The sequence below is a fragment of the Perca fluviatilis genome, chromosome 16 (genome assembly GCF_010015445.1).
Source record: "Perca fluviatilis chromosome 16, GENO_Pfluv_1.0, whole genome shotgun sequence".
Lineage (NCBI taxonomy): Eukaryota > Metazoa > Chordata > Actinopteri > Perciformes > Percidae > Perca > Perca fluviatilis.
In genome coordinates, this window is record NC_053127.1 from 28,265,436 (window position 1) to 28,285,418 (window position 19,983).

Sequence of the window (19,983 nt, forward strand, 5' to 3'; positions counted from 1 at the left end):
AGCTGGACTGCTCCATTCTGGATCTTTCAGTCGGAGGGGAGGGCCGTTGCTAATCCCATTTGTGCGAGACATCATGTCTTGGCTGCCGGGTCGCTGCTAGTAACAAACGGCACCGCTCTCACCACGTGCACCTGACCGAACATAAGAAATTCAGCTGTAATAAGCTTAAATGAGGTGTCGATATCATCTGAAAATCTGCAGGAAAGGACCCTCCCAACCTCAAATAGAATTCTCCACAACACCAGATGTGGGAGTCAAAAGCTGCAGGGCCAAGCGCCAGTCTGTGTTAAACCATGCTGTAAATATCAAGCAGTCTCATTATGCTAATGCATCATTCCTTTAGTTCCCAAGAGGGGGATGCAAAAAACCTGTTCTCTTTCCAATTAAGACAACTAAATCATTTAATTGTGCAATGAAAAAAGAAATCAGAGCAGAAAGGGAGCCTTGTCAGTGAGCTGATAAGGCAGCAGAGCACACAATTAATCGGGTGTGAGTCCTCTGCAGGGACTGAAGGTTATCTGGAGCGACTGTATTAAAGGTGGCACCAACCTCTTGTGCTAATTCTGCGAGGGCGTAGAAGACTGTCACATCCCAACAAACACTGCTAGTAATTAGTCATTATGTTAAGTGAAGTTGTTAAGCCACATGCACTAATCACCGTCACTTCAAATCACAAAGAGATTGAACATTTAATACTGTATGAAAAACGAAGAACTGGAGAGATTCTTGGAACTAGTGTTTGTAAAATAAGATGGTTTGCTTTGGTAGGGGGCATGAACAAATCCAGTAAAAAAAAAAAAATTATATACACATATATACACACACACACATATATATATATATATATATATATATATATATATATATATATATATATATATATATATATATATATATATATATATATATATATATATATATATATATATAGTAATCAGGGTCAACCACTCTTTTATCCCAGTTTACTAAATGTGTGCACCTGCTGATTTGCTCACACCTGGTGCTCACACCTGGTGCTTTATATTGTTTCACCTCATTCCTTTGCCTATAACTTCCATGAACAAGGCTGGACGGCGAATGTCGTAATGTTATTAATCTGATTCTGGTGAGAATGTGCCAGATTTATTAAAAGGCACTTTAAATTTTTTCTAAAGACGAGTGTAGAGCTGCTCCGTCTTAGTCGATTAGTCAACTAATCGGTCATTTTGGTCTTAGTAGACTAATATTTATTTAGTCGATTAGTCATTTTTTTCATGTTGAATGTCTTACTTCCAAGAAACCTATGAGCACATTTCTGGTAAACACAAGATTTAAAGTGGTGCTTTTTGCATGATTCTTGGTGGAGAAACTTAGTTTGACAGATCCGTCGATCAAATCAACTAATCGATTAGTCAATACATTGAATGAGTGTTAGTCGAGTAAGAATTTCATTAAACAAGGACAGCCCTAGACGAGTGCCTTGGACTTTTCTATGAGGCCTACTGGATTTAATGTTGTATTTTGGAGCAATGACGCGGATTGCTTGACAATAAAAGAGCCATTAGTTCATGCCTTCTCTCAATCGAAAGAAAAGAAGATGGTTCCGGTTGTGTGTTCTTAACCTTTGCCCATGCGGTCTGCTTGATTGGATGCTGCTGCTACTATAGAGGCCTCTGCTGTGTCGGGCTGTCTGCCTTGCTCACAGCAAACCTTATACAACAAAACAAGCCCGTAGCATGAAATAATCATAGTGGGTTGCTGTAATTTCCATACAAGGATCATGATGTCTTAATGACGCGGCCGCTGGTAGCCCACACAGGGCTGACTCATCTGATATATAGTAGATGGATCACGCAATTAAAGCTCAATTAATAAGGATAAACATTCACCGTGGCTGCACAGTGAAAAAATCTTTGTCTCATTAGGAATCTAATGTTGCATTAGGCTAATGAGACATTAGGCTGGACTTGAGCCACAGTGTGATTATACTTTTTTTTCTTCTTCCCATGGAGGATTTTATCTGAATATATCATTAACAAAAAGTAAATGGCATAATTTGTACTATACTCTGTAGCCCCTGTGAGCTGCAATCTTTTTGGGAGATTTGATGGATAGATTACGAGTTAACTGCCTACATCATTAGAAGCAAATATACACAAGGAATTGATCTCAGGAGATCCCAAATTAGGAGAAATGAAAGCATGATTTTCTGTGTGTAATGACATCATTTATTTTAGCATTACAATCTATCGCTGCAATACATTTAACTGGTGAGAAAAACATACTTAACATATTTGAGGGCTGTGCATTATAGAGAAACTAAAAATAATATCAGTACAGCAGTGGATGGATTTCATTTTGCTGATTTTTGGATAGTCTTGTTTTCATTTGATTGCAGTGAAAATATAGCATTTCTGTCTATAAACCAATTACTAGATGGAACATTACAGCTTAGCGTCAACACATCAGTACTTATAAATCATTACAGTCATTGTCAATTGTATCGACGTGGGAAGAGTTTTAGCAATTTGGTACGATTAGTTCTCCATCAGTGGTAGGAAATGGGCATCTCGTTCTTTATACAGCATGTTTTCTGTAACTGATTATATGAACATAGTGCATACATGGTAAACCTACACAGCAGGACACTTTGAGTACAGAACATATGCATGGCCATCTGTACATGTGGTCTTGATAGACCTGCCTGGTAATGTAAATAAGGCATTAACAGCCCTGTATGTACTAGAAGACTGAATCTCAGATGAATCTCATTCTGCAGTTATAATTGTATTCTGTGGTTGACTACAGTTTGCACTTGACTGTAAGCAGGGGAATTAGATTCTTTACAGCCAATATTGATCTGTGTATCATCCAGCACTGGCATAAAATCAATACTGAAGGTAGAAATGTCTCTTAAGTACTGCTGCATTAATGCTGGCCATCGCAACAATCCAGTTCCATCGCAGCAACAATTGTCGTTCCATCTTATCATTTCTTCTCCCTCTTATTTTGATGCCTAATTAAAATCTATTGATATGTTAATGGGGCTGACTTTGCAATTTAGAGTGGAAAAACACACAGAGATAACAGCACACTCCGACTTGTCTTGTGCTTTAGTCTCAGTCTTGTTTAAGTGGATTCCATTCCACCTGCTACACTCGAGAGGAAACAGCCGAGAGGTGGGACCGGGCTCCTTGTAGCCACTTTCCTCACTAAAAGCCAGCTCTCTCCCTCTCTAAGCTCCCGCCCCCATTCTCATAGCAAGCTAGGTCACTGTGTGTTGTGCACAAAAGTCTCCAATGATTGGATCTCACACAGCACCTCAACCATGATTGCAGGGTGGCAGTAACAGGGGGCCTGACCCTGACTGAAACTGCCAGAATGAAGATGAAAACACATCCTGGGTGGCTATTTCTCTCTTTCTCAAAAAAAAAAGAAGAGAAATCTGAGTCAATGTAGGTGTTCTGAATAAACTATGTGTACACAAGTCATAGTAAGACCTAGGGCTGGGTACGGCATTCAGTACTTTTTAAGGCACAGACCGAATTGACTCTGAAGTTATCGAGTATCGAAAAATGCCTCGTCATTCAATACGCAATTTCGATACATAAGGAGTAAATCTCATCAGCGTCAGCGAGCCAATAAGCATGCAGCATGCTTGAATTCAATTTTTTTTTATTTGTTTATTCAGCACAATAACATCAACAGTAACACAAGAAAATAAAATATAAAAAGAAAGATTGTGCAGGTGAGATTAAGAAAATCACTAGGGGCTTATAGAAGGAATCTCACCTAATGAAGAAAATATATATAATGAGCAATTACAATTAAAAGTCCAAAAATCTACAAATTGAAGTAAGCACTGAATAAAAAACAAAAACAAGCATAAGGTTGGCAACATAAAACAACAAAGGCATAACATAAATTACAAGAATATAGATAAAATGATGATGTGTGAACTTATGTGTGTATGTGTGAGTAGTTATGAGAGACAGGAAGGCCAAACTAAATCAGATATGAATCGTTCAGATCAATACAGACAGTTAAGTTTGGTTCATCAGACAGGTCCTAAACCTCTTTTCATAATTTTTGACAAAAGTGAACTGAAATGCAGTGTTCTGTGTGAACTGTTCCATAGCTGTGCTCCCCTGTATCTAATAGATACCAAGATCTAATAATGTTTGTGATTGGCTGTCTAAAGTTACACGTCGTAGAGACATGCAGGAAAAACTCTAACGTTACACACAGAGCTGAAAAATAAATACAAAAGGTTTGTGCCATAACGTGTAATGTTGTAATTTATTTTTATTTTATAAAATTGGTATTGAAAAAAGTAGCATTTAGGAACCGGTATCAAAGTCACGGTATTGGCATCATCGGTATGGAATATTTCTGAACGACACCCAGCCCTAGTAAGACCTGACTGTATCTCCTCTCGCCAACACCATTCCCCCTCTCTCTCTCCGTCTCCTATCGCCCGCTTTCCATAACACCTTTCCGTCCAAAAATAATCTGCCCCTTGGCTGGAAGCTTGTGTTTTGTTTCTAGCACTTTGGCACCCAGAGGATGGGTTTAGCTCTCCCAAGGTCAGCTGTCTTCATTCCAGGCACGTTGGACTGCTGTTGGGTGCCGGGAAACAAGCAGCATCAACTTTCTTTTCTCTCTATTTTTATTTATTTATTTATTTATTTTTTTAAATCATAGTTGGATGAAAGTAGCATACAAAATGAGCAGAGGAGGTCTAAGGAATGGTAATATAGAAGGAGGAAGGAATAGTCATGCACAGAGCCTCACTGCCGTTTACCAAAGCTCTGCCACTTGTGCAATTTAGCACGTCACAACGAGACAATACTAAATACTACAAGAGAGATAGACTTCTGTTGAGAGTAGATTTGGTAAATTCATGCCCAGGCACAGCCCACCATTCAGCTGACTTTATTAAAAGAGACATTGGGGTTAGCATGAGTATGAGTAGTTTCTGTAAAGTGCTTCATTTACTTTTCTGTTGGTGCTTTTTGGGAGCTGCACCACAGAGTGAAAAAGGTAGGTGTGGTTCAGAGAGATTTCTACTCTATCAGGGAGAAAGAAAGGGCTAAAGCAGAGGAGAGGATGCCTGCGGGAGCCTGGCTGATGCCGCTGTGCTGAAGAATTCCAGCAATAGCATATATACCTTTTCTCTCAGATGCAGAGCTCTGCAAAAACTACACTTTCATTCTCGTAAGAGCCACCGTATGCCAACCTGACACGCCAGATGGTTTGAACCATCTGAGAAGGCGTCATTGGAAACTGTTTGGAAAAGGGCAGGCACTTTAAAAAAAAAAAAAAAGTACTTGGCAGGTGATTGGATGAACCATCTGTCTATCACGTCTGCCATCGTTGTTTTGAACGAACAGTTGCAGCCGTCACACACACCTAAACGAGTCTCGTAGCTGCCAGTAGCTTCTCCGTAGCGGATTGGTTCGGGTTACTGCTGTCCAGACTAGGGCTGCACAATACATCGTTTTTTATCGTCATCGCAATATCAACTGGCGCAATAAACACATCGCGAAAGGCTGCGACAAATCGCGAAAGACAATCAGAGATTTTTTTTTGTCTTCTGTCATTCTTTTTTAGTGTTGCCTTTTATATTCAATTCATTGTTCTATTTGCTCAATAAAAGAATGTTGGATTATGTTGAATTATTTCCTTTCATTTGTTTTAAATTCAACAAGCAACTTTGTATTTTAGCAGAATACTGAAAGCAGCAGAAAAGCAGAACTGAGTACACTTTAATATCTGCTCATTTATCTCAAGTGATATTGTTCCCGCAATATTCAACGTTATCGCATATCACATATTTTTCAGACACCGTGCAGCCCTAGTCTGGACACAAACACATTACTGTTCCTTTTATATATCCCGCGATCTCGCGAGATCTCGTGATATCGCGAGAATCCAGCTGCCCTGCAAGGTAAAATGTATGCATGATCTGGAGCTAAGTAGATAACACAAACGGGACGATAAAAAGTATATGTCAACATACTAATGAGTGCTATGAGAGATACAGAGTGGTGAGAAGGCGGCTGAAAAATTGTGGCCTTTGGTGGAGAAACATCCTGGGGAACCCCAGAGACAGAGTGTGACAGAAATAACCCTCCCCTGTCCCACATGTCACCTCAGAGGAAGACAGAGATGCTGTCTCCAAGGTGACGTCTGGGCTCATCCTGGCACTGCAGCTCAGCCGTGGGATGACAATCCGGAGGAACGCACCCTCGAACCTCAGAACAGAGTTTTGAATAGTTTGCCCCGCTTTGCGTCCTCAGGGACCAAACTGTGCTTTTTAAAATCTCTCCTCGACTTTTCAGCAGCTCTTACGTCTTCTCCAGCTGGCTCGTAGCACAACTACATTCACACTGCGCAAACTCATAAACTCCAGCGTGTTGCCATGTGCAGTGTCTCAGGGGAGGAATGATTAGCATGGGACTGCATCTGATGCGATTAGTGGGGTCACTGGCAGGGGAGGGATGGGCTCAGGTCTGTGTGCCTGAGTCAGTCCCTGCCTGTCAGTACACTACATGTCACACTACTACTACAGTGGGGCTCGAAAGTTTGGGCACCCCAGGTAAAAATTTGTATTAATGTGCATAGCCAAGAAAAGATGGAAAAATCTCCAAAAGGCATCAAATGACAGATTGGACATTCTTATAATATGTCAAAAAAAGTTAGATTTAATTTCCATCATTTACACTTTCAAAATAACAGAAAACAAAAAAATGGCATCTGCAAAAGTTTGGGAACCCTGCAGAGTTAATACCTTGTACTGCCCCCTTTGGCAAGTATCACAGCTTGTAAACGCTTTTTGTAGCCAGCCAAGAGTCTTTCAATTCATGTTTGAGGTATCTTCGCCCATTCTTCCTTACAAAAGTCTTCCAGTTCTTTGAGATTTCTGGGCTGTCTGTCACACACTGCTTTTTAAGGTCTATCCATAGATTTTCAATTATGTTGAGGTCAGGAGATTGTGAAGGCCATGGCAAAACCTTCAGTTTACCACTCTTGATGTAATCCACCGTGGATTTTGAGGCGTGTTTAGGATCATTATCCATTTGTAGAAGCCATCCTGTCTTTAACTTCAGCTTTTTCACAGATGGCATCAAGTTAGCGTCCAAAATTTGCTGAAATTTTATTGAATCCATTTTTCCTTCTACTCGTGAAATGTTCCCTGTGCCACTCAACCCCAAAACATGATTGATCCACCCCCATGCTTAACCGTTGGACAGAGGTTCTTTTCATTAAATTCTGTGCCCTTTCTTCTCCAAATGTACCGTTGCTCATTCCGGCCAAAAACTTCTATTTTAACGTCATCGGTCCACAGAACTTGTTTCCACAATGCATCAGGCTTGTCTATATGTTCATTTGCAAACTTCAAACGCTGATTTTTGTGGTGAGGACGTAGAAGAGGTTTTCTTCTGATGACTCTTCCATGAAGACCATATTTGTACAAGTATCTCTTTATAGTGGAATGGTGTACCACAACTCCAGTGTCTGCCAGATCTTTCTGGATGGATCGTGCAGTCAAACGTGGGTTTTGACTTGCTTTTCCTGCGAGCTGTTCTGTCTGATATTTTTCTTGGTCTTCCAGATCTTGCTTTAACTTCCACTGTTCCTGATGAACAGAGGATATTGGCATCTGAAAACGCTTTACTATCTTCTTATAGCCGCCTCCTGCTTTGTGAGCGTCAACTATTTTCAGTTTCAGTTTTCTAGACAACTGCTTAAAAGAACCCATGGTGCTGATTGTTGGGGCAAGGTCAGATGAGTCTGGGCATTTAAAACCTTTGAGATTGACATCACCTGGTCTTTCCAGACGATGATTGAGAACAATCCATGACACTGTCAGGTCTTAGCTTTCCAAAGGGGGCGGTGCATGCTATAAACTCTGCAGGGTGCCCAAACTTTTGCAGACGCCATTTTTTTGTTTTCTGTTATTTTGAAAGTGTAAATGATGGAAATTAAATCTAACTTTTTTTGACATATTATAAGAATGTCTAATCTGTCATTTGATACCTTTTTTGGAGATTTTTCCATCTTTTCTTGGCTTCTTTATGCACATTAATACAAATTTTTACCTGGGGAGCCCAAACTTTCGAGCCCCACTGTACATGTACACAGACACTGAGTGGGATTCTGCAGGAGGGCAGATAAGGATCACACCGATTATGTAGGATTATTGATGATGCCAAATCTTCTTTCATTTTCGCTCTAATCCCGTATGCGTGATGAAAGCGTGATCTTAGAAGGACAATGAAATTATCTGATATAAAAATATATATATACATAATCTTTGGCAAAATGTTTAAATTTTATTTTAAACTTTTTCAGACTTTCCATTTTTAGACTTTGATCACCTCATTCAAGTGAAGAAAATGCCAGATTTATTTCAGTATATTGTTGTTGTTTTTTTATTTACACATTGTAAAATGTGTAAACATTGTGGTTTGTTTAACAACAGCCAGGGTACATTTTGGAGCCATTTACTGACCATTAACAGCTAGCTTAACGTTAGCCACGCTGACTGCACACAACAGTGCTCTCCTGTTCTGAGTCACGCACCCTCTGACTGAACAAGAGCAGTTGATTCCTAAATGTAGTATTAGTGGTTAACATCAGCATGCCAGCTAGGAACACAAAACAGATAAAATGCAAGGACTTTGGAGTTACTGGGAGTCACATTTGCCTTCTTTTGGCAGAGGCTAGCAAATCTACCAAACTGATATCAACCCTCCATTAAACTCTCAACGGATCATACCAATAACATAACCATAAAGCAGTGCATCCATAGATTTGAGAGACACACGTGCCTATCTAAATGTGCTTGCTGGAAAAGCCCTATATGATTTCTCTATAGCATCTCAGCCTTGTTTAAATCTGCCACACACTTCAATTACAGAATACTAAGCCCTCTGTCCCTGCAGTACATAAAAGTGAGCACATCTCATTAAATAAAACTTAACTTAAAATAAGTTACAGAAGATAAGGTGCGTGCTTTTCTTTGAGAAAATATTTCAGCTTAGTCCATGCTGAGTGTACTAATGGATGCAGCCTCTATCACGTGTCCCTGCTTACTCAGCAGATCCTTCTTAAGTTGCATTTCAGGTTTCATCAACTGCTTTGGCCTTTGTTCCATTACTACAGCTTCAATGTTCTTTTAGCCAACAAAGCAGTTTTTCTGATACCGCCACAGTGTGCTTCCGAGAGGGAGCTGAAAATCTAGCTGCAACAAATACTGCAGGGTGTTGAAAACCTCTGGCCAAACTCTTATTGCATTTTCAGACTGAGGCAATACATTCCCCTCTTTCTTTCAAAAGCGTAAATTAATCCCAGAGGGATATAATGATGTTCGCAGAACTCAAACCTCTGCATGTGACTCATCTTACTTAGAGGGCAGCAGAAATTGAAGAGTGGAATTTAAGCAAAACGAAAAAGAAAACACCTTCTTTCATTCAAGGACAGCGATAACAGCAATTTCCTCCACTGTGCCCTCTGTCCCTCTCTGTCTGATGTCTCATGCAGGGATTGTCAAAGAGTCATCTGGAGATCCGCCTGCCCCGTGCACTCTCCATCCAAACCGACCATGTATTATAGAATTAATCAAACGTCCAGCCGATTAGCTCAGCACCATACCAGCAAGTGCTTCTGTGCACGCAGTCAGTGGCTGATCTCAACTGATCTCCCAACGTCATTATCTTAATTTCACATATTTACACAGATGTTCCTCTTTGAAATGATCACCGACTTATATAATAATGATCAAAGCTAGCCGCAACTTCTAACTCAGAGTGAACCGGAAAGTTTTTCGATGCAGGTTTCTGTAAGAGGCAAGGATGCTGGAGCACCTGTAACTTCTATTGCACAGTCAGCTTCAAAGAAAACCTAATCTGGAAAAGTCAGTAGAACCAGAGTGCTCTGGGTAAAGGGCGGCTTAAAAGTGGCAGAGGTTCCTCGTCAAAGGCTCAGTGAGGAGTGATCGTGGTTACCGTATGAGCAGTGAAGTTTACAGCCTAGAGGAGTGTACACTTTGGGTTCAGGAAACACAAACACAAATGCATTTTCATCACAGGAAGTCCGGTTCCAGTCGCTTATTTAAAACCGCGGTGAAGGATTCACGATATTTCACAGTGCGCCATCTATTTCACCATGCTTTCCACACTGTATGCTTTGAAGGCAGGTTATTGATATGGATGGAATCTCTCGGTTATCCACCTGCCTGCTGTGAATGGGTGATGGAGCCAGTCAAACCGAGAGTTGGCTGAATAGAGTCCGTGCCTGCAGCAATCTGAAGCCAATATCCAGACGGCGGCGGCACAGAAATGAGGCTGTCCTCTTTTCCACTTGCCAGCGCTGCTGCTCTTTAATTGACACAGCACTCTGGAGCGCAGAAGCGATCAGCTTCCTGATACAAAGTGATGCCTGTCAGTTACCAGCAGACATTCATTCCATGAGTAGAATCACCCCTGGACTGCAGGGACGTCCCTCTGAGACTGCACACAAACACGTTCACCTCTGCCAAGCGGCGCATCCATTTTCATCCCACATAACAACCACCTTCCACCAATCATAGCAAAAACAACACCAACAGCAAAGTCTCTCAAACTTTCAGACAAAAGGCCCTTTTCATTTCCCACAAGAATACAACTTGACAGGGGGATTGCAGAGGTGTTGTTTTGCTTGGTGCAGCCAAAGGGCTGATTCTAAATACAGGTTTGCTGCCTACACCTTTCCAGGGTCGTAATCACCAGCAGCCGGCGGCCCTCCTCTGCCAACACACAGCTTTATGCAGAACGGAAATCATGCAGGGGGATGAGTCATGAGCTCAAACCTCTGGGGAATGACACTGGGGACTAAGGCTCTCTGTCAAATGATTTTGTTGTTAGTTGCCGACCAGCTAACACCCAATTTGTTTTGTTTCAGTTCAAATGTTTCAAACTGATTTATGAAAATTGAAATAAAACGATTGGTGGCATTCTCGTTTATCAGTGCAAAATGACTGCAGTGATCAGCGTGATGCTGCTGATCATCGTCAGGTCAGCTCAGTATATATTCAAATCAAGTGGCGTGAATTAGTTACTTGCAATAAATAAACCAATATTAATTTGTACTCGCATTTCTGCTGCTTTCAGTATTTTGCTAAAATACAACAAATTGATTGGTAAATAAAAAAAAAAAAAACCAAAAGGAAATAATTTCCAACATTCTTTTATTGAACAAATTGAACATTAAACTGAACACAAAAGGCAGCACTAAAAAAAATAAAAAGGCACCACTAAAAAAGACTGATAGTTTCATTGTAAAGTGCAGTTTGATGCTGATTTTTTCTTTTAACCAACGCGGAAAAAAGCATTATGCGACATGTGCGATGTGTCGCAGCCTTTTGCGACGTGTTTATTGCGCCAGTTGATATCGCGATGATGATTAAAGAAAAAAAAAAGATGTTTTGTGCAGCCCTAGCCCTAGTGAATTCTTAAAGGTACTGTAGCATTTTGGAGGGAATTAAGTGAAGAATTATATAAAAGCATCTCCCACCCACTCACACCAACAGAAGAGCGGCAAGGACAGATGAGAAGGCACAAGGCCAAAAGAGACTGAGTCATGTTTATTGGTTTTACTTCTCAGTTGCTTCAAAGAGCACTTCTGCATCTTAAATGATAACAGCTGGGATGTAAAAGGACACTCCAAGCTAGTTTATTGACTCTCAAAGCCATTTTATGTTGTATCAGGCATATCTAGATTAACTGCACCAAAACCCTGGCAGTTTCTAACAGTGTCAAGATGTACAGTATATCACTGAGGAAAAGTAACAGACAGTATACTGAGCCTTTATAAACAGTGAGCTACTGCTAATTTACAGACATTGTGAAATGTTCAAGCACCAGCCAGACCATTTCGACTACTTCCTGTAATACATTATGAGGGCTTTTGTTTTCTCCATTTAAAGTGCTACTAGAACATCATTCAGCTTCAAGTGGCCTGCCAAATACACAAGTGGTTATTTATTGCTCAATTGGGGTCTCAATATTTTGATTAACAAAACCTTTTTATTTGTGATTAATGATAAACACAATAATTAAAACACAATTTTCACCCTACCCCGTTATTTTCTCCTCTGAGTATCATAATTACTGCATTTAAAAATCCATATCATAATCTTATAATAATAATAATAATCTTAGAAAAACAGCCACAGCCATGCTGCTGTGCTCTGTGTGACTGTACTTTGAGCTAAATGCTAACATCAGTGTGCTAACATGCTAATGTTTATTGGGAATAATGTTAGCAATCTCAGTCTAAATTGTTAACATTTGCTAATTAGCACTAAACACAAAGCACTAATGAGACTTATGAGAATGATATCATTAGTTTTGAAAGTATTTGGTCGAATTGAAAAGAATTGGACCAAAGTTATTGAAAACTCCTATAAATTATTCATTCATAAATATTTCCATGCAAATTATCACTGACTTATATAAGAATGATCAAAACCAACCGTGACTTCTAACTCCGTGAGAACCGGAAAGTTTTCAATGCAGGTGAGACTTACGGGATTTATATCATTAGTTTTGAAAGTATGTGGTCGAGTTGAAAAGAATTGGACCAAAGTTATTGAAATCCTGAGGGGAACTTAAAAATGTCTGCACCAGATTCCATGGCGACCATCTATCCAACGGTCACGGCTGGTTTATGCAGGGCCACGGGGACAGGGCCCACATGCAGGCTGAGGACGCAGCAGGATGGGATTTCTTAATGAAACAGCTTGCAGGCAGGCAACCAGTGGAACACAAAAGCACACAGAGAGAAAGCAGCTACGATGAAGTGAGAGGAAGAAAAGGATGTGGGCAGGTATATAGAGAGAGTGGCTGATGAGGGAAGGAGATGCAGGTGAAGGGGTGGGCGAGGAGAGCCAGGCAAGCGCAGAGCTAATGAGGGAAGTGGGAACAAGTGTGAAGATGGATGGGACAGCCAGGTGATGGGGAAAGAAAGGAAAGTCCCAGGGCATCTGGTGGATGGATGGAAAATGGCAATGAAGGGGCCTTGGGAATTAGAAGAGGATGGACAGAGAGACAGACTGTGACACCAACAGTATATCCAGAGACATTTCAGCTTGGACCTAGGGCTGGGCGATATGGAGGAAATCAAATATTATGATATTCTCCAACAAATACCTCAATGTCGATATTGCAATTGTAGGGTTGACAATCTGTGCTTTCTCAAAATATTTTACCAATGACATTTTAGATAAATAATCATCAGTAACGACGGTGGGTAAGACAAAAATAAGAGAAACAGCCAAAACGGTTCAGGCTAAAATGTTCCCACATTTCTAAGAATTCTTTTTTCACTGAAAATTAGGCCCCACAGCCCTATGTTCCCACTTTTCAAAGATTTTTTTTTCCGAAATTAGGCCCTATGTTCCCACATTTCCTTTTTCATTAAGAGATTTTATCCCCCTTTCTCCCAATTTGGTAGCCAATTACACCCAACCTATTATCCAGTAGCGATGGACTACAGATGGAATGTAACCCTAACCCTAACATAGGGCCTAATTTTAAGAAAAAATCTTAGAAATGTGGGAACACAGGGCTGTGGGACCCCCGCTAAAACGGTCTGGTTAGTTCAGAAAATGACTTTACTGTAATGCAGCCTGTAAAACAACACTCATGCCATATTATGATATCCAAAATCTAAGACGATATCTATTCCCAAATAACGATATCAATATAATATCGATATATAGCCCAGCCCTAACAGGACCAAAGTGTTCAACCGACCAAGTGAAAACTGAAATGCATAGAAACATGCCTGTTGGCTCTTGGGCAGTGGTAAAGCCATTCTCTGTCTGAGGCACAGATGGAAGCTGAGGGTTAACTCATATCCGGTAATTACTAAAAGATTTACTGTAAATAGAAAAGAAACATTCAGATCCAGACCTCTTCCAGTTAACAGCAGACACATCCACAGCTCCATGTCCATAGTCTAGTAAGATTATAATACTTGCATGTGCTGCTGGAGCATAGCCAACAATGCATTTCAGTCCTCATTAAATCAGAGACGCTACATTCTTATTTATAGCTACAGCCTTGTGCGCTGTGTCCATTTGTACCGCTATCTCCGGCACTGACTAATTAGATGTTATCCCTCTAACATGTTTACAAGCTTTAATAATATCCAGGACACATATTCTGCATTTTCTAGTGTTTTCAGATGTGTCAGATCTGAAACAATGACACACATTACCATATAGGAAAACTCGTCAAAGTAGATCCAAAAATATCCAGTAACTCTGTTGGCATTTCCAGGATGATTCAGCCTGGTCAAAAGCAGTCATTGCACAGTAAATAAAAGCTGATTTCTGATTAGCAAAGAATGGGAAAACCCCCCACTATTACCCATTATATGCATGTTTGAGCCCTAACTGCAACATCTAGAAAAACCTCAGCACATATTGTCCAAGGTTTGTCACTGATCAAAACTAAACCTAGAATCATCAACCTGCTGTCGTGTTATTAGATAGTTCATCCTTTATTCAGCAGTCGGGCTAGACCAAACTACTTATAAGCTCCTCCCCAAAAGCAATCATATCAGCCCTCCTGTAGAGCCTGTATATAATAAACACAGATGGTACTGTCCTCAGTCAGAGGGCTTACAATGAGCCGTCCAATATGAACTGTGCTCCAAAGACAGGGCTTAAAATATTGGGAGGCAGAAGAAAAATCGGTGGTGGATTTTAGGTTAGACAAGGGCAGCTACACGCCATTTATCAACAGACAGGCTGTGAAGGTGTTGAAAAAGTGCTTTACTGGCACTACCACTATTGCCAACAGTTTAAAAGAGGAAAGAAAATATATCTTCATTCCTGTCAGATAAGACAATCAGACAATCCGGAAGAATTGAATACAGCACTGACTCGATTCAACAGCGGAGAGATTAAAGGCGTAGACAATTTCTTTTTTAAGATCATTTTTTGGGGTTTTCCGCCTTTATTTGACAGGACAGCTAGGTGAGAAAGGGGAGAGAGAGGGGGAAGACATGCAGGAAATCGTCACAGGTCAGACCTGAACCCTGGACCTCTGCGTCGAGGCATAAACCTCTCAGTATATGTGCGCCTGCTCTACCCACTGGTCCAACCCGGCCACATGGCGTAGACAATTTCTTATGATTGTTTATGACTGTACTCATATTAAACGCTATAATAATAGCCATAATCATGCTTTGTATGTCCTGCTAGCTATTAATTTCTACTTTTTGGTTTTTCTAATGCTTAGAAATTAAATTATGTGCACTGGTTGCTATGGTGATAAAATAATGAATGTCAAGCTGTAGCGTCTGCAGTGCAGATTTTCTGTTTAATCATTCTCTGGCACTCAAGCTGGCCTTTGGAAGAAGCTTTTAAAAAAAACATCTTTCCTCAATGCCATCAAGAAATAGATTCTGGAAGAAACACACCAGAGTAGCTCAAAACACAATGTAGCATCTACTGTAGAATGGATGGAATGTCAGATTTAGTTTTAGTTTTTTTTTGTTTTGTTTTTTCAGTTTCAAGCTACATTATTGTCACAATCTTTTCTCTAATCATAACAACGGCTCTATCAACCTCAAATCAACTTTCACATCAGCTTCTATGAAGATGGATTTAATCCTGCAATCCAGTAATTATTCAAATGCCAATATTTTATTTCAGGCACACACAGATCCTGCTTGCCCTGCTCAGTGGAGTGAATCAGACTTCTTAAGAGGCATGAGCCGTTGGCTTGTCCTCTGAGTCATGGCATTCACAGCTGTCTACCAAAGGGCTCTCCAGCCATGAGCCTGCCCGCACACAAATCAGATGCAGTTTTCTCTCCACCAAGGTCCACGTAAGGACAGACAAACACAAAAAAGGGAGAAAGAGGGAGATGACAGTGGGTATTAAGAAGGTAAGGGCCGCTGGGGATCGGTAGGCCTACTGACTATAGATACAGTGTTGAACAAGCACGACAGACGTCTACTGTATTACTACGCTCCACCAGGCTGCTCCAGATAACGAAAAGAGAGGATAATGGGGAACAATAGTGTGAGCTAAACAAGACAATGACCACACCAGAGAGAAGAATGGAAATAAAAGATGAGTTTTCTCCAAGGCTACAGAATATAGAACAAATGAATAGGATAAGGAGAAAAAGAAAATGCACGTTTTGTGAGAAAAAAAAGTGAATCGAAGGCAGATTAAGAACATTCTTTCCAATGAAAACCCAGATTTATTGCTGTATTGTTGGAGTTGTATCGACAGGAGCACAATGCCTTTTAACATAAACCAGTAACTGTCAGAGCTAAAGCCAACATGTGGAGCGCTAATGGCTCATACAGATGCTCAGTGGGCCAAGGTAAGACTGCAGCAACACCCTGACATCTGCAACATCAATAAGCTACTGTAGAAGGATAAGACTAATGCGTGTATCAAACCAGCTGAACTCGCATTTCCTCTTAATTAGAGTTTTAGCAGAAAAGCCTGAGTAGTGATCTGAAGTACAGCAATGAAAAAGAACAGAGCAACAATGAGCTAATTAGGGTGAGAGATACTGTATATGATTCATTAGGCAGAGCTCCTTGATCAGCACATTGTCCAAGTGTAGCCCAAATTAATGTGTTTACTTTCCTAAAGGACAACACTTACCATTTTTCTTGACCATTTTTTTCATGCATTCTGTTCAAGTTCAGATTTTAGGTGCATTTTTTCCTAACATTGCATATGGCCATTGGATTTTATTCATTTCACTAAGATATGGAAATCAATTAGCAAACTGAAACAATAAAGGAACTTTGACAAATATAAATGCAGACTTGGGGCCCTACTTTAACGATCTGAAACGCAAGCATGAAACGCAAAACGCAAGTATCTTTGTGGGCAGATCTCGGGCGCTGTTGCTATCATACTGGCAGGATAAATGCAACGCAAATCTAAAATGGGTTGGTCTTAAGTAGCTAGGTGTGGTTTGGGCGTAACGTGAAAATAACCAATCAGAGCGTCATCTCACATTCCCTTTAAGAGCTGGCGCGCTTGTTCCATGGCAGATTGCTATTATGATGGGCGGTTTGCCTGTGGAGCTGTCCGGGATGCGGCAAAGTAATAAATGCCCATCTTGGCTGGGTGGCGATGTTGCTGCGGCCTCTCGGGCGCATGTCCTCAAGTCTGGAGAGGATTGTTGCAGCCGGAGTGTCCAATCCCACCGTAGTTCAACATCACGTCTCCTTAAGTCCTCTAATATTTCCTCATTTATGTCATCAACACATCCATGATTCATGGAAATGTTGTGTAAAACACAACAAGCCACAAAGAATGCAGAGACTTTTTGAGGACTGTACTGTAAAATGCCTCCTGATCTATCCAAACACCTGAAGCGCATTTTCAGTAATATTTTTCCTTGTAATTATGTATGGTATACAAAAATGGAAACTGCTGCGTCCGTGTAAATGAAAGAAGCAAAGCGTATGCGCGTTGTGCACACGCTACATTATGGCCAAGCATGCGCTCTTAAAATAGAATCTGAATAACTGCACCACTGACTTTAGACCAGGTTTTTCCTGGTCTGTGGCGGAATTGTTTTCTGAAACAACAAAATAGCACCAGGGAACATTTGCGCTGGAACACGCCTCCTCTTTTCGCTGAACCGCCCCCGGGAGCGCAAATACATTCCCTAATTTACTGACGTGCGTCTGTGGAGGGAAAAGTCTGCTGTGCGGCGGGTGCAAAATAGGAATGATACATGCGTTGTGTACAAAAGCAATTGCGCTGAGTGCAAGATAGGGCCCTTGATGTTTACTGTAATATATTACACTACTACTGCTGTTGATTTTTCATACTGTTTGGAAAACAATGAATGGTAGAAAAGATGTAAGCAAAAGTCTTTAAAACAGCATGTTTTTCAAAATGAAAACATATAAATGGGCTTGAACTTCAAAACACTGGCATGACCTTTAAAGCCCCTAACAACTTGGTTTCACATCTTAAGTATATATCTATAACATTAAGTCTCCTGACTAAATAAGCAACAGTCAAAGTAAAACATAAACAGCCTGGGGTATTATTCATTAGAGTTTAACGCTCGGAAAACTCAACTTGTGTGCTCCATCGGAACGGTTAAGGTGTGGATTGATCAGATCTGACTAACAGTAGAGTTGTAATAATTACATCAGTTGATAGACAGACAAATAATGGCAACTGGGTTAATCGATGAATTGTTAAAAAAGCAAAAATTGTCAAAAATGTCTTACATTTTAGTAAATGTATTCCCTTTGGGTTTTCGACTGTTGATTGGACAAAACAAGACATTTAATGACATCACCTTGGACTTGATGGCCATTTTTCACAGTTTTCAGATGTTTTATAGGCCAAACAAAGAATCAATTAATGGAGAAAATAATGGACAAATAAAAAAAACAATGACCTCCGTTGCGGCCCTAACTGACTGTGACGAAACGACCCACCAACTGTCATAAGATTCTCCTGAATTGTGAGGCATCATCCTTTTCTAACAGAGCCCACTTTAAACCATGGAAACCAGAAAGAAAAGAAAAAACAGAACTCTCTAATGTGAAATAACCCTAAGTGATCGAAAATTGTTTCATGTTGATGTACCATCCTCTATAGTATTGAGAGAGAATATGTTTTCAGGGTCTTTAAATAATTGCCAGTGATGTTCTGTTATGTGTGTGGTGAATGGTTGTGTAACCCTCTGCGATTTGCTGTAGAATACAGCAGGGGCTGTAAATACACAGGCCATGACAAATCAATGGCAATGACAAATCCTAACCATTTCCTTTTATTATTCACCCTCTTCACCGCAACCCACAATGAAATGACTATTTCATTTCTTAAAATGCAGAGGCGGCCTTTCCTCTGACAGCTCAGGTGAGCCTCAGCGTGTCTCCAAGGCAACCCCGACATTCCATTTCAAATTAATTTGAACAGTAGTGCTTTTATAAATTGAGCACACGGCGGAGGCTTCATTTCATCTTCAAGGGAAAAAAGAAAAAAAAGAGACAGGGCAAAATGTCAACCCATTAAAGACTGTTCTATACTGTGTGCCTCTTGAAATCATGACGTGACTGTTTCCATGCCTCACCAACTTGAGTTGTTCCGATACCATTTTTTTTTATTAATTATATATATATATATATATATATATATATATATACAGTGCCTTGCGAAAGTATTCGGCCCCTTTGAACGTTTCGACCTTTTGCCACATTTCAGGCCTCAAACATAAAGATATAAAACTGTAATTTTTTGTGAAGAATCAACAACAAGTGGGTCCCAATTATGAAGTGGAACGAAATTCATTGGCTATTCTCAAACTTTTTAACAAATAAAAACTGAAAAGTGGGCGTGCAAAATTATTCAGCCCCCTTACTTTCAGTGCAGCAAACTCTCTCCAGAAGTTCAGTGAGGATCTCTGAATGATCCAATGTTGACCTAAATGACTAATGATGATAAATAGAATCCAGCTGTGTGTAATCAAGTCTCCGTATAAATGCACCTGCTCTGTGATAGTCTCAGAGGTCAGTTTAAAGCGCAGAGAGCATCATGAAGAACAAGGAACACACCAGGCAGGTCCGAGATACTGTTGTGGAGAAGTTTAAAGCCGGATTTGGATACAAAACGATTTCCCAAGCTTTAAACATCCCAAGGAGCACTGTGCAAGCGATAATATTGAAATGGAAGGAGTATCAGACCACTACAAATCTACGAAGACCCGGCCCGCTCCCTATAAACTTTCAGCTCATTCAATGAGAAGACTGATCAGAGATGCAGCCAAGAGGCCCATGATCACTCTGGATGAACTGCAGAGATCTACAGCTGAGGTGGGAGACGCCTGTCCATAGGACAACAATCAGTCGTATACTGCACAAATCTGGCCTTTATGGAAGAGTGGCAAGAAGAAAGCCATTTCTTAAAGATATCCATAAAAAGTGTCGTTTAAAGTTTGCCAAAAG

General features: G+C 40.4%; 1 protein-coding gene across 2 annotated transcripts in view; it reads right to left on the reverse strand.

Moving 5' to 3' along the window:
• The window catches only part of srrm3 (serine/arginine repetitive matrix 3), a 94,173-nt gene that overhangs the window by 46,475 nt on the left and 27,715 nt on the right, over positions 1–19,983 (reverse strand). Inside the window, exon 1 of one of the 2 annotated variants that reach the window (XM_039826550.1) lies at positions 14,248–14,266. The exons of the other annotated variant lie outside the window; for it this stretch is intronic. Coding sequence (XP_039682484.1) covers positions 14,248–14,250 — 3 coding nt within the window. The 5' untranslated portion in view covers positions 14,251–14,266. Of the gene's footprint in view, positions 1–14,247; positions 14,267–19,983 lie in introns of those variants that run through there. 2 annotated transcript variants of the gene reach the window in all.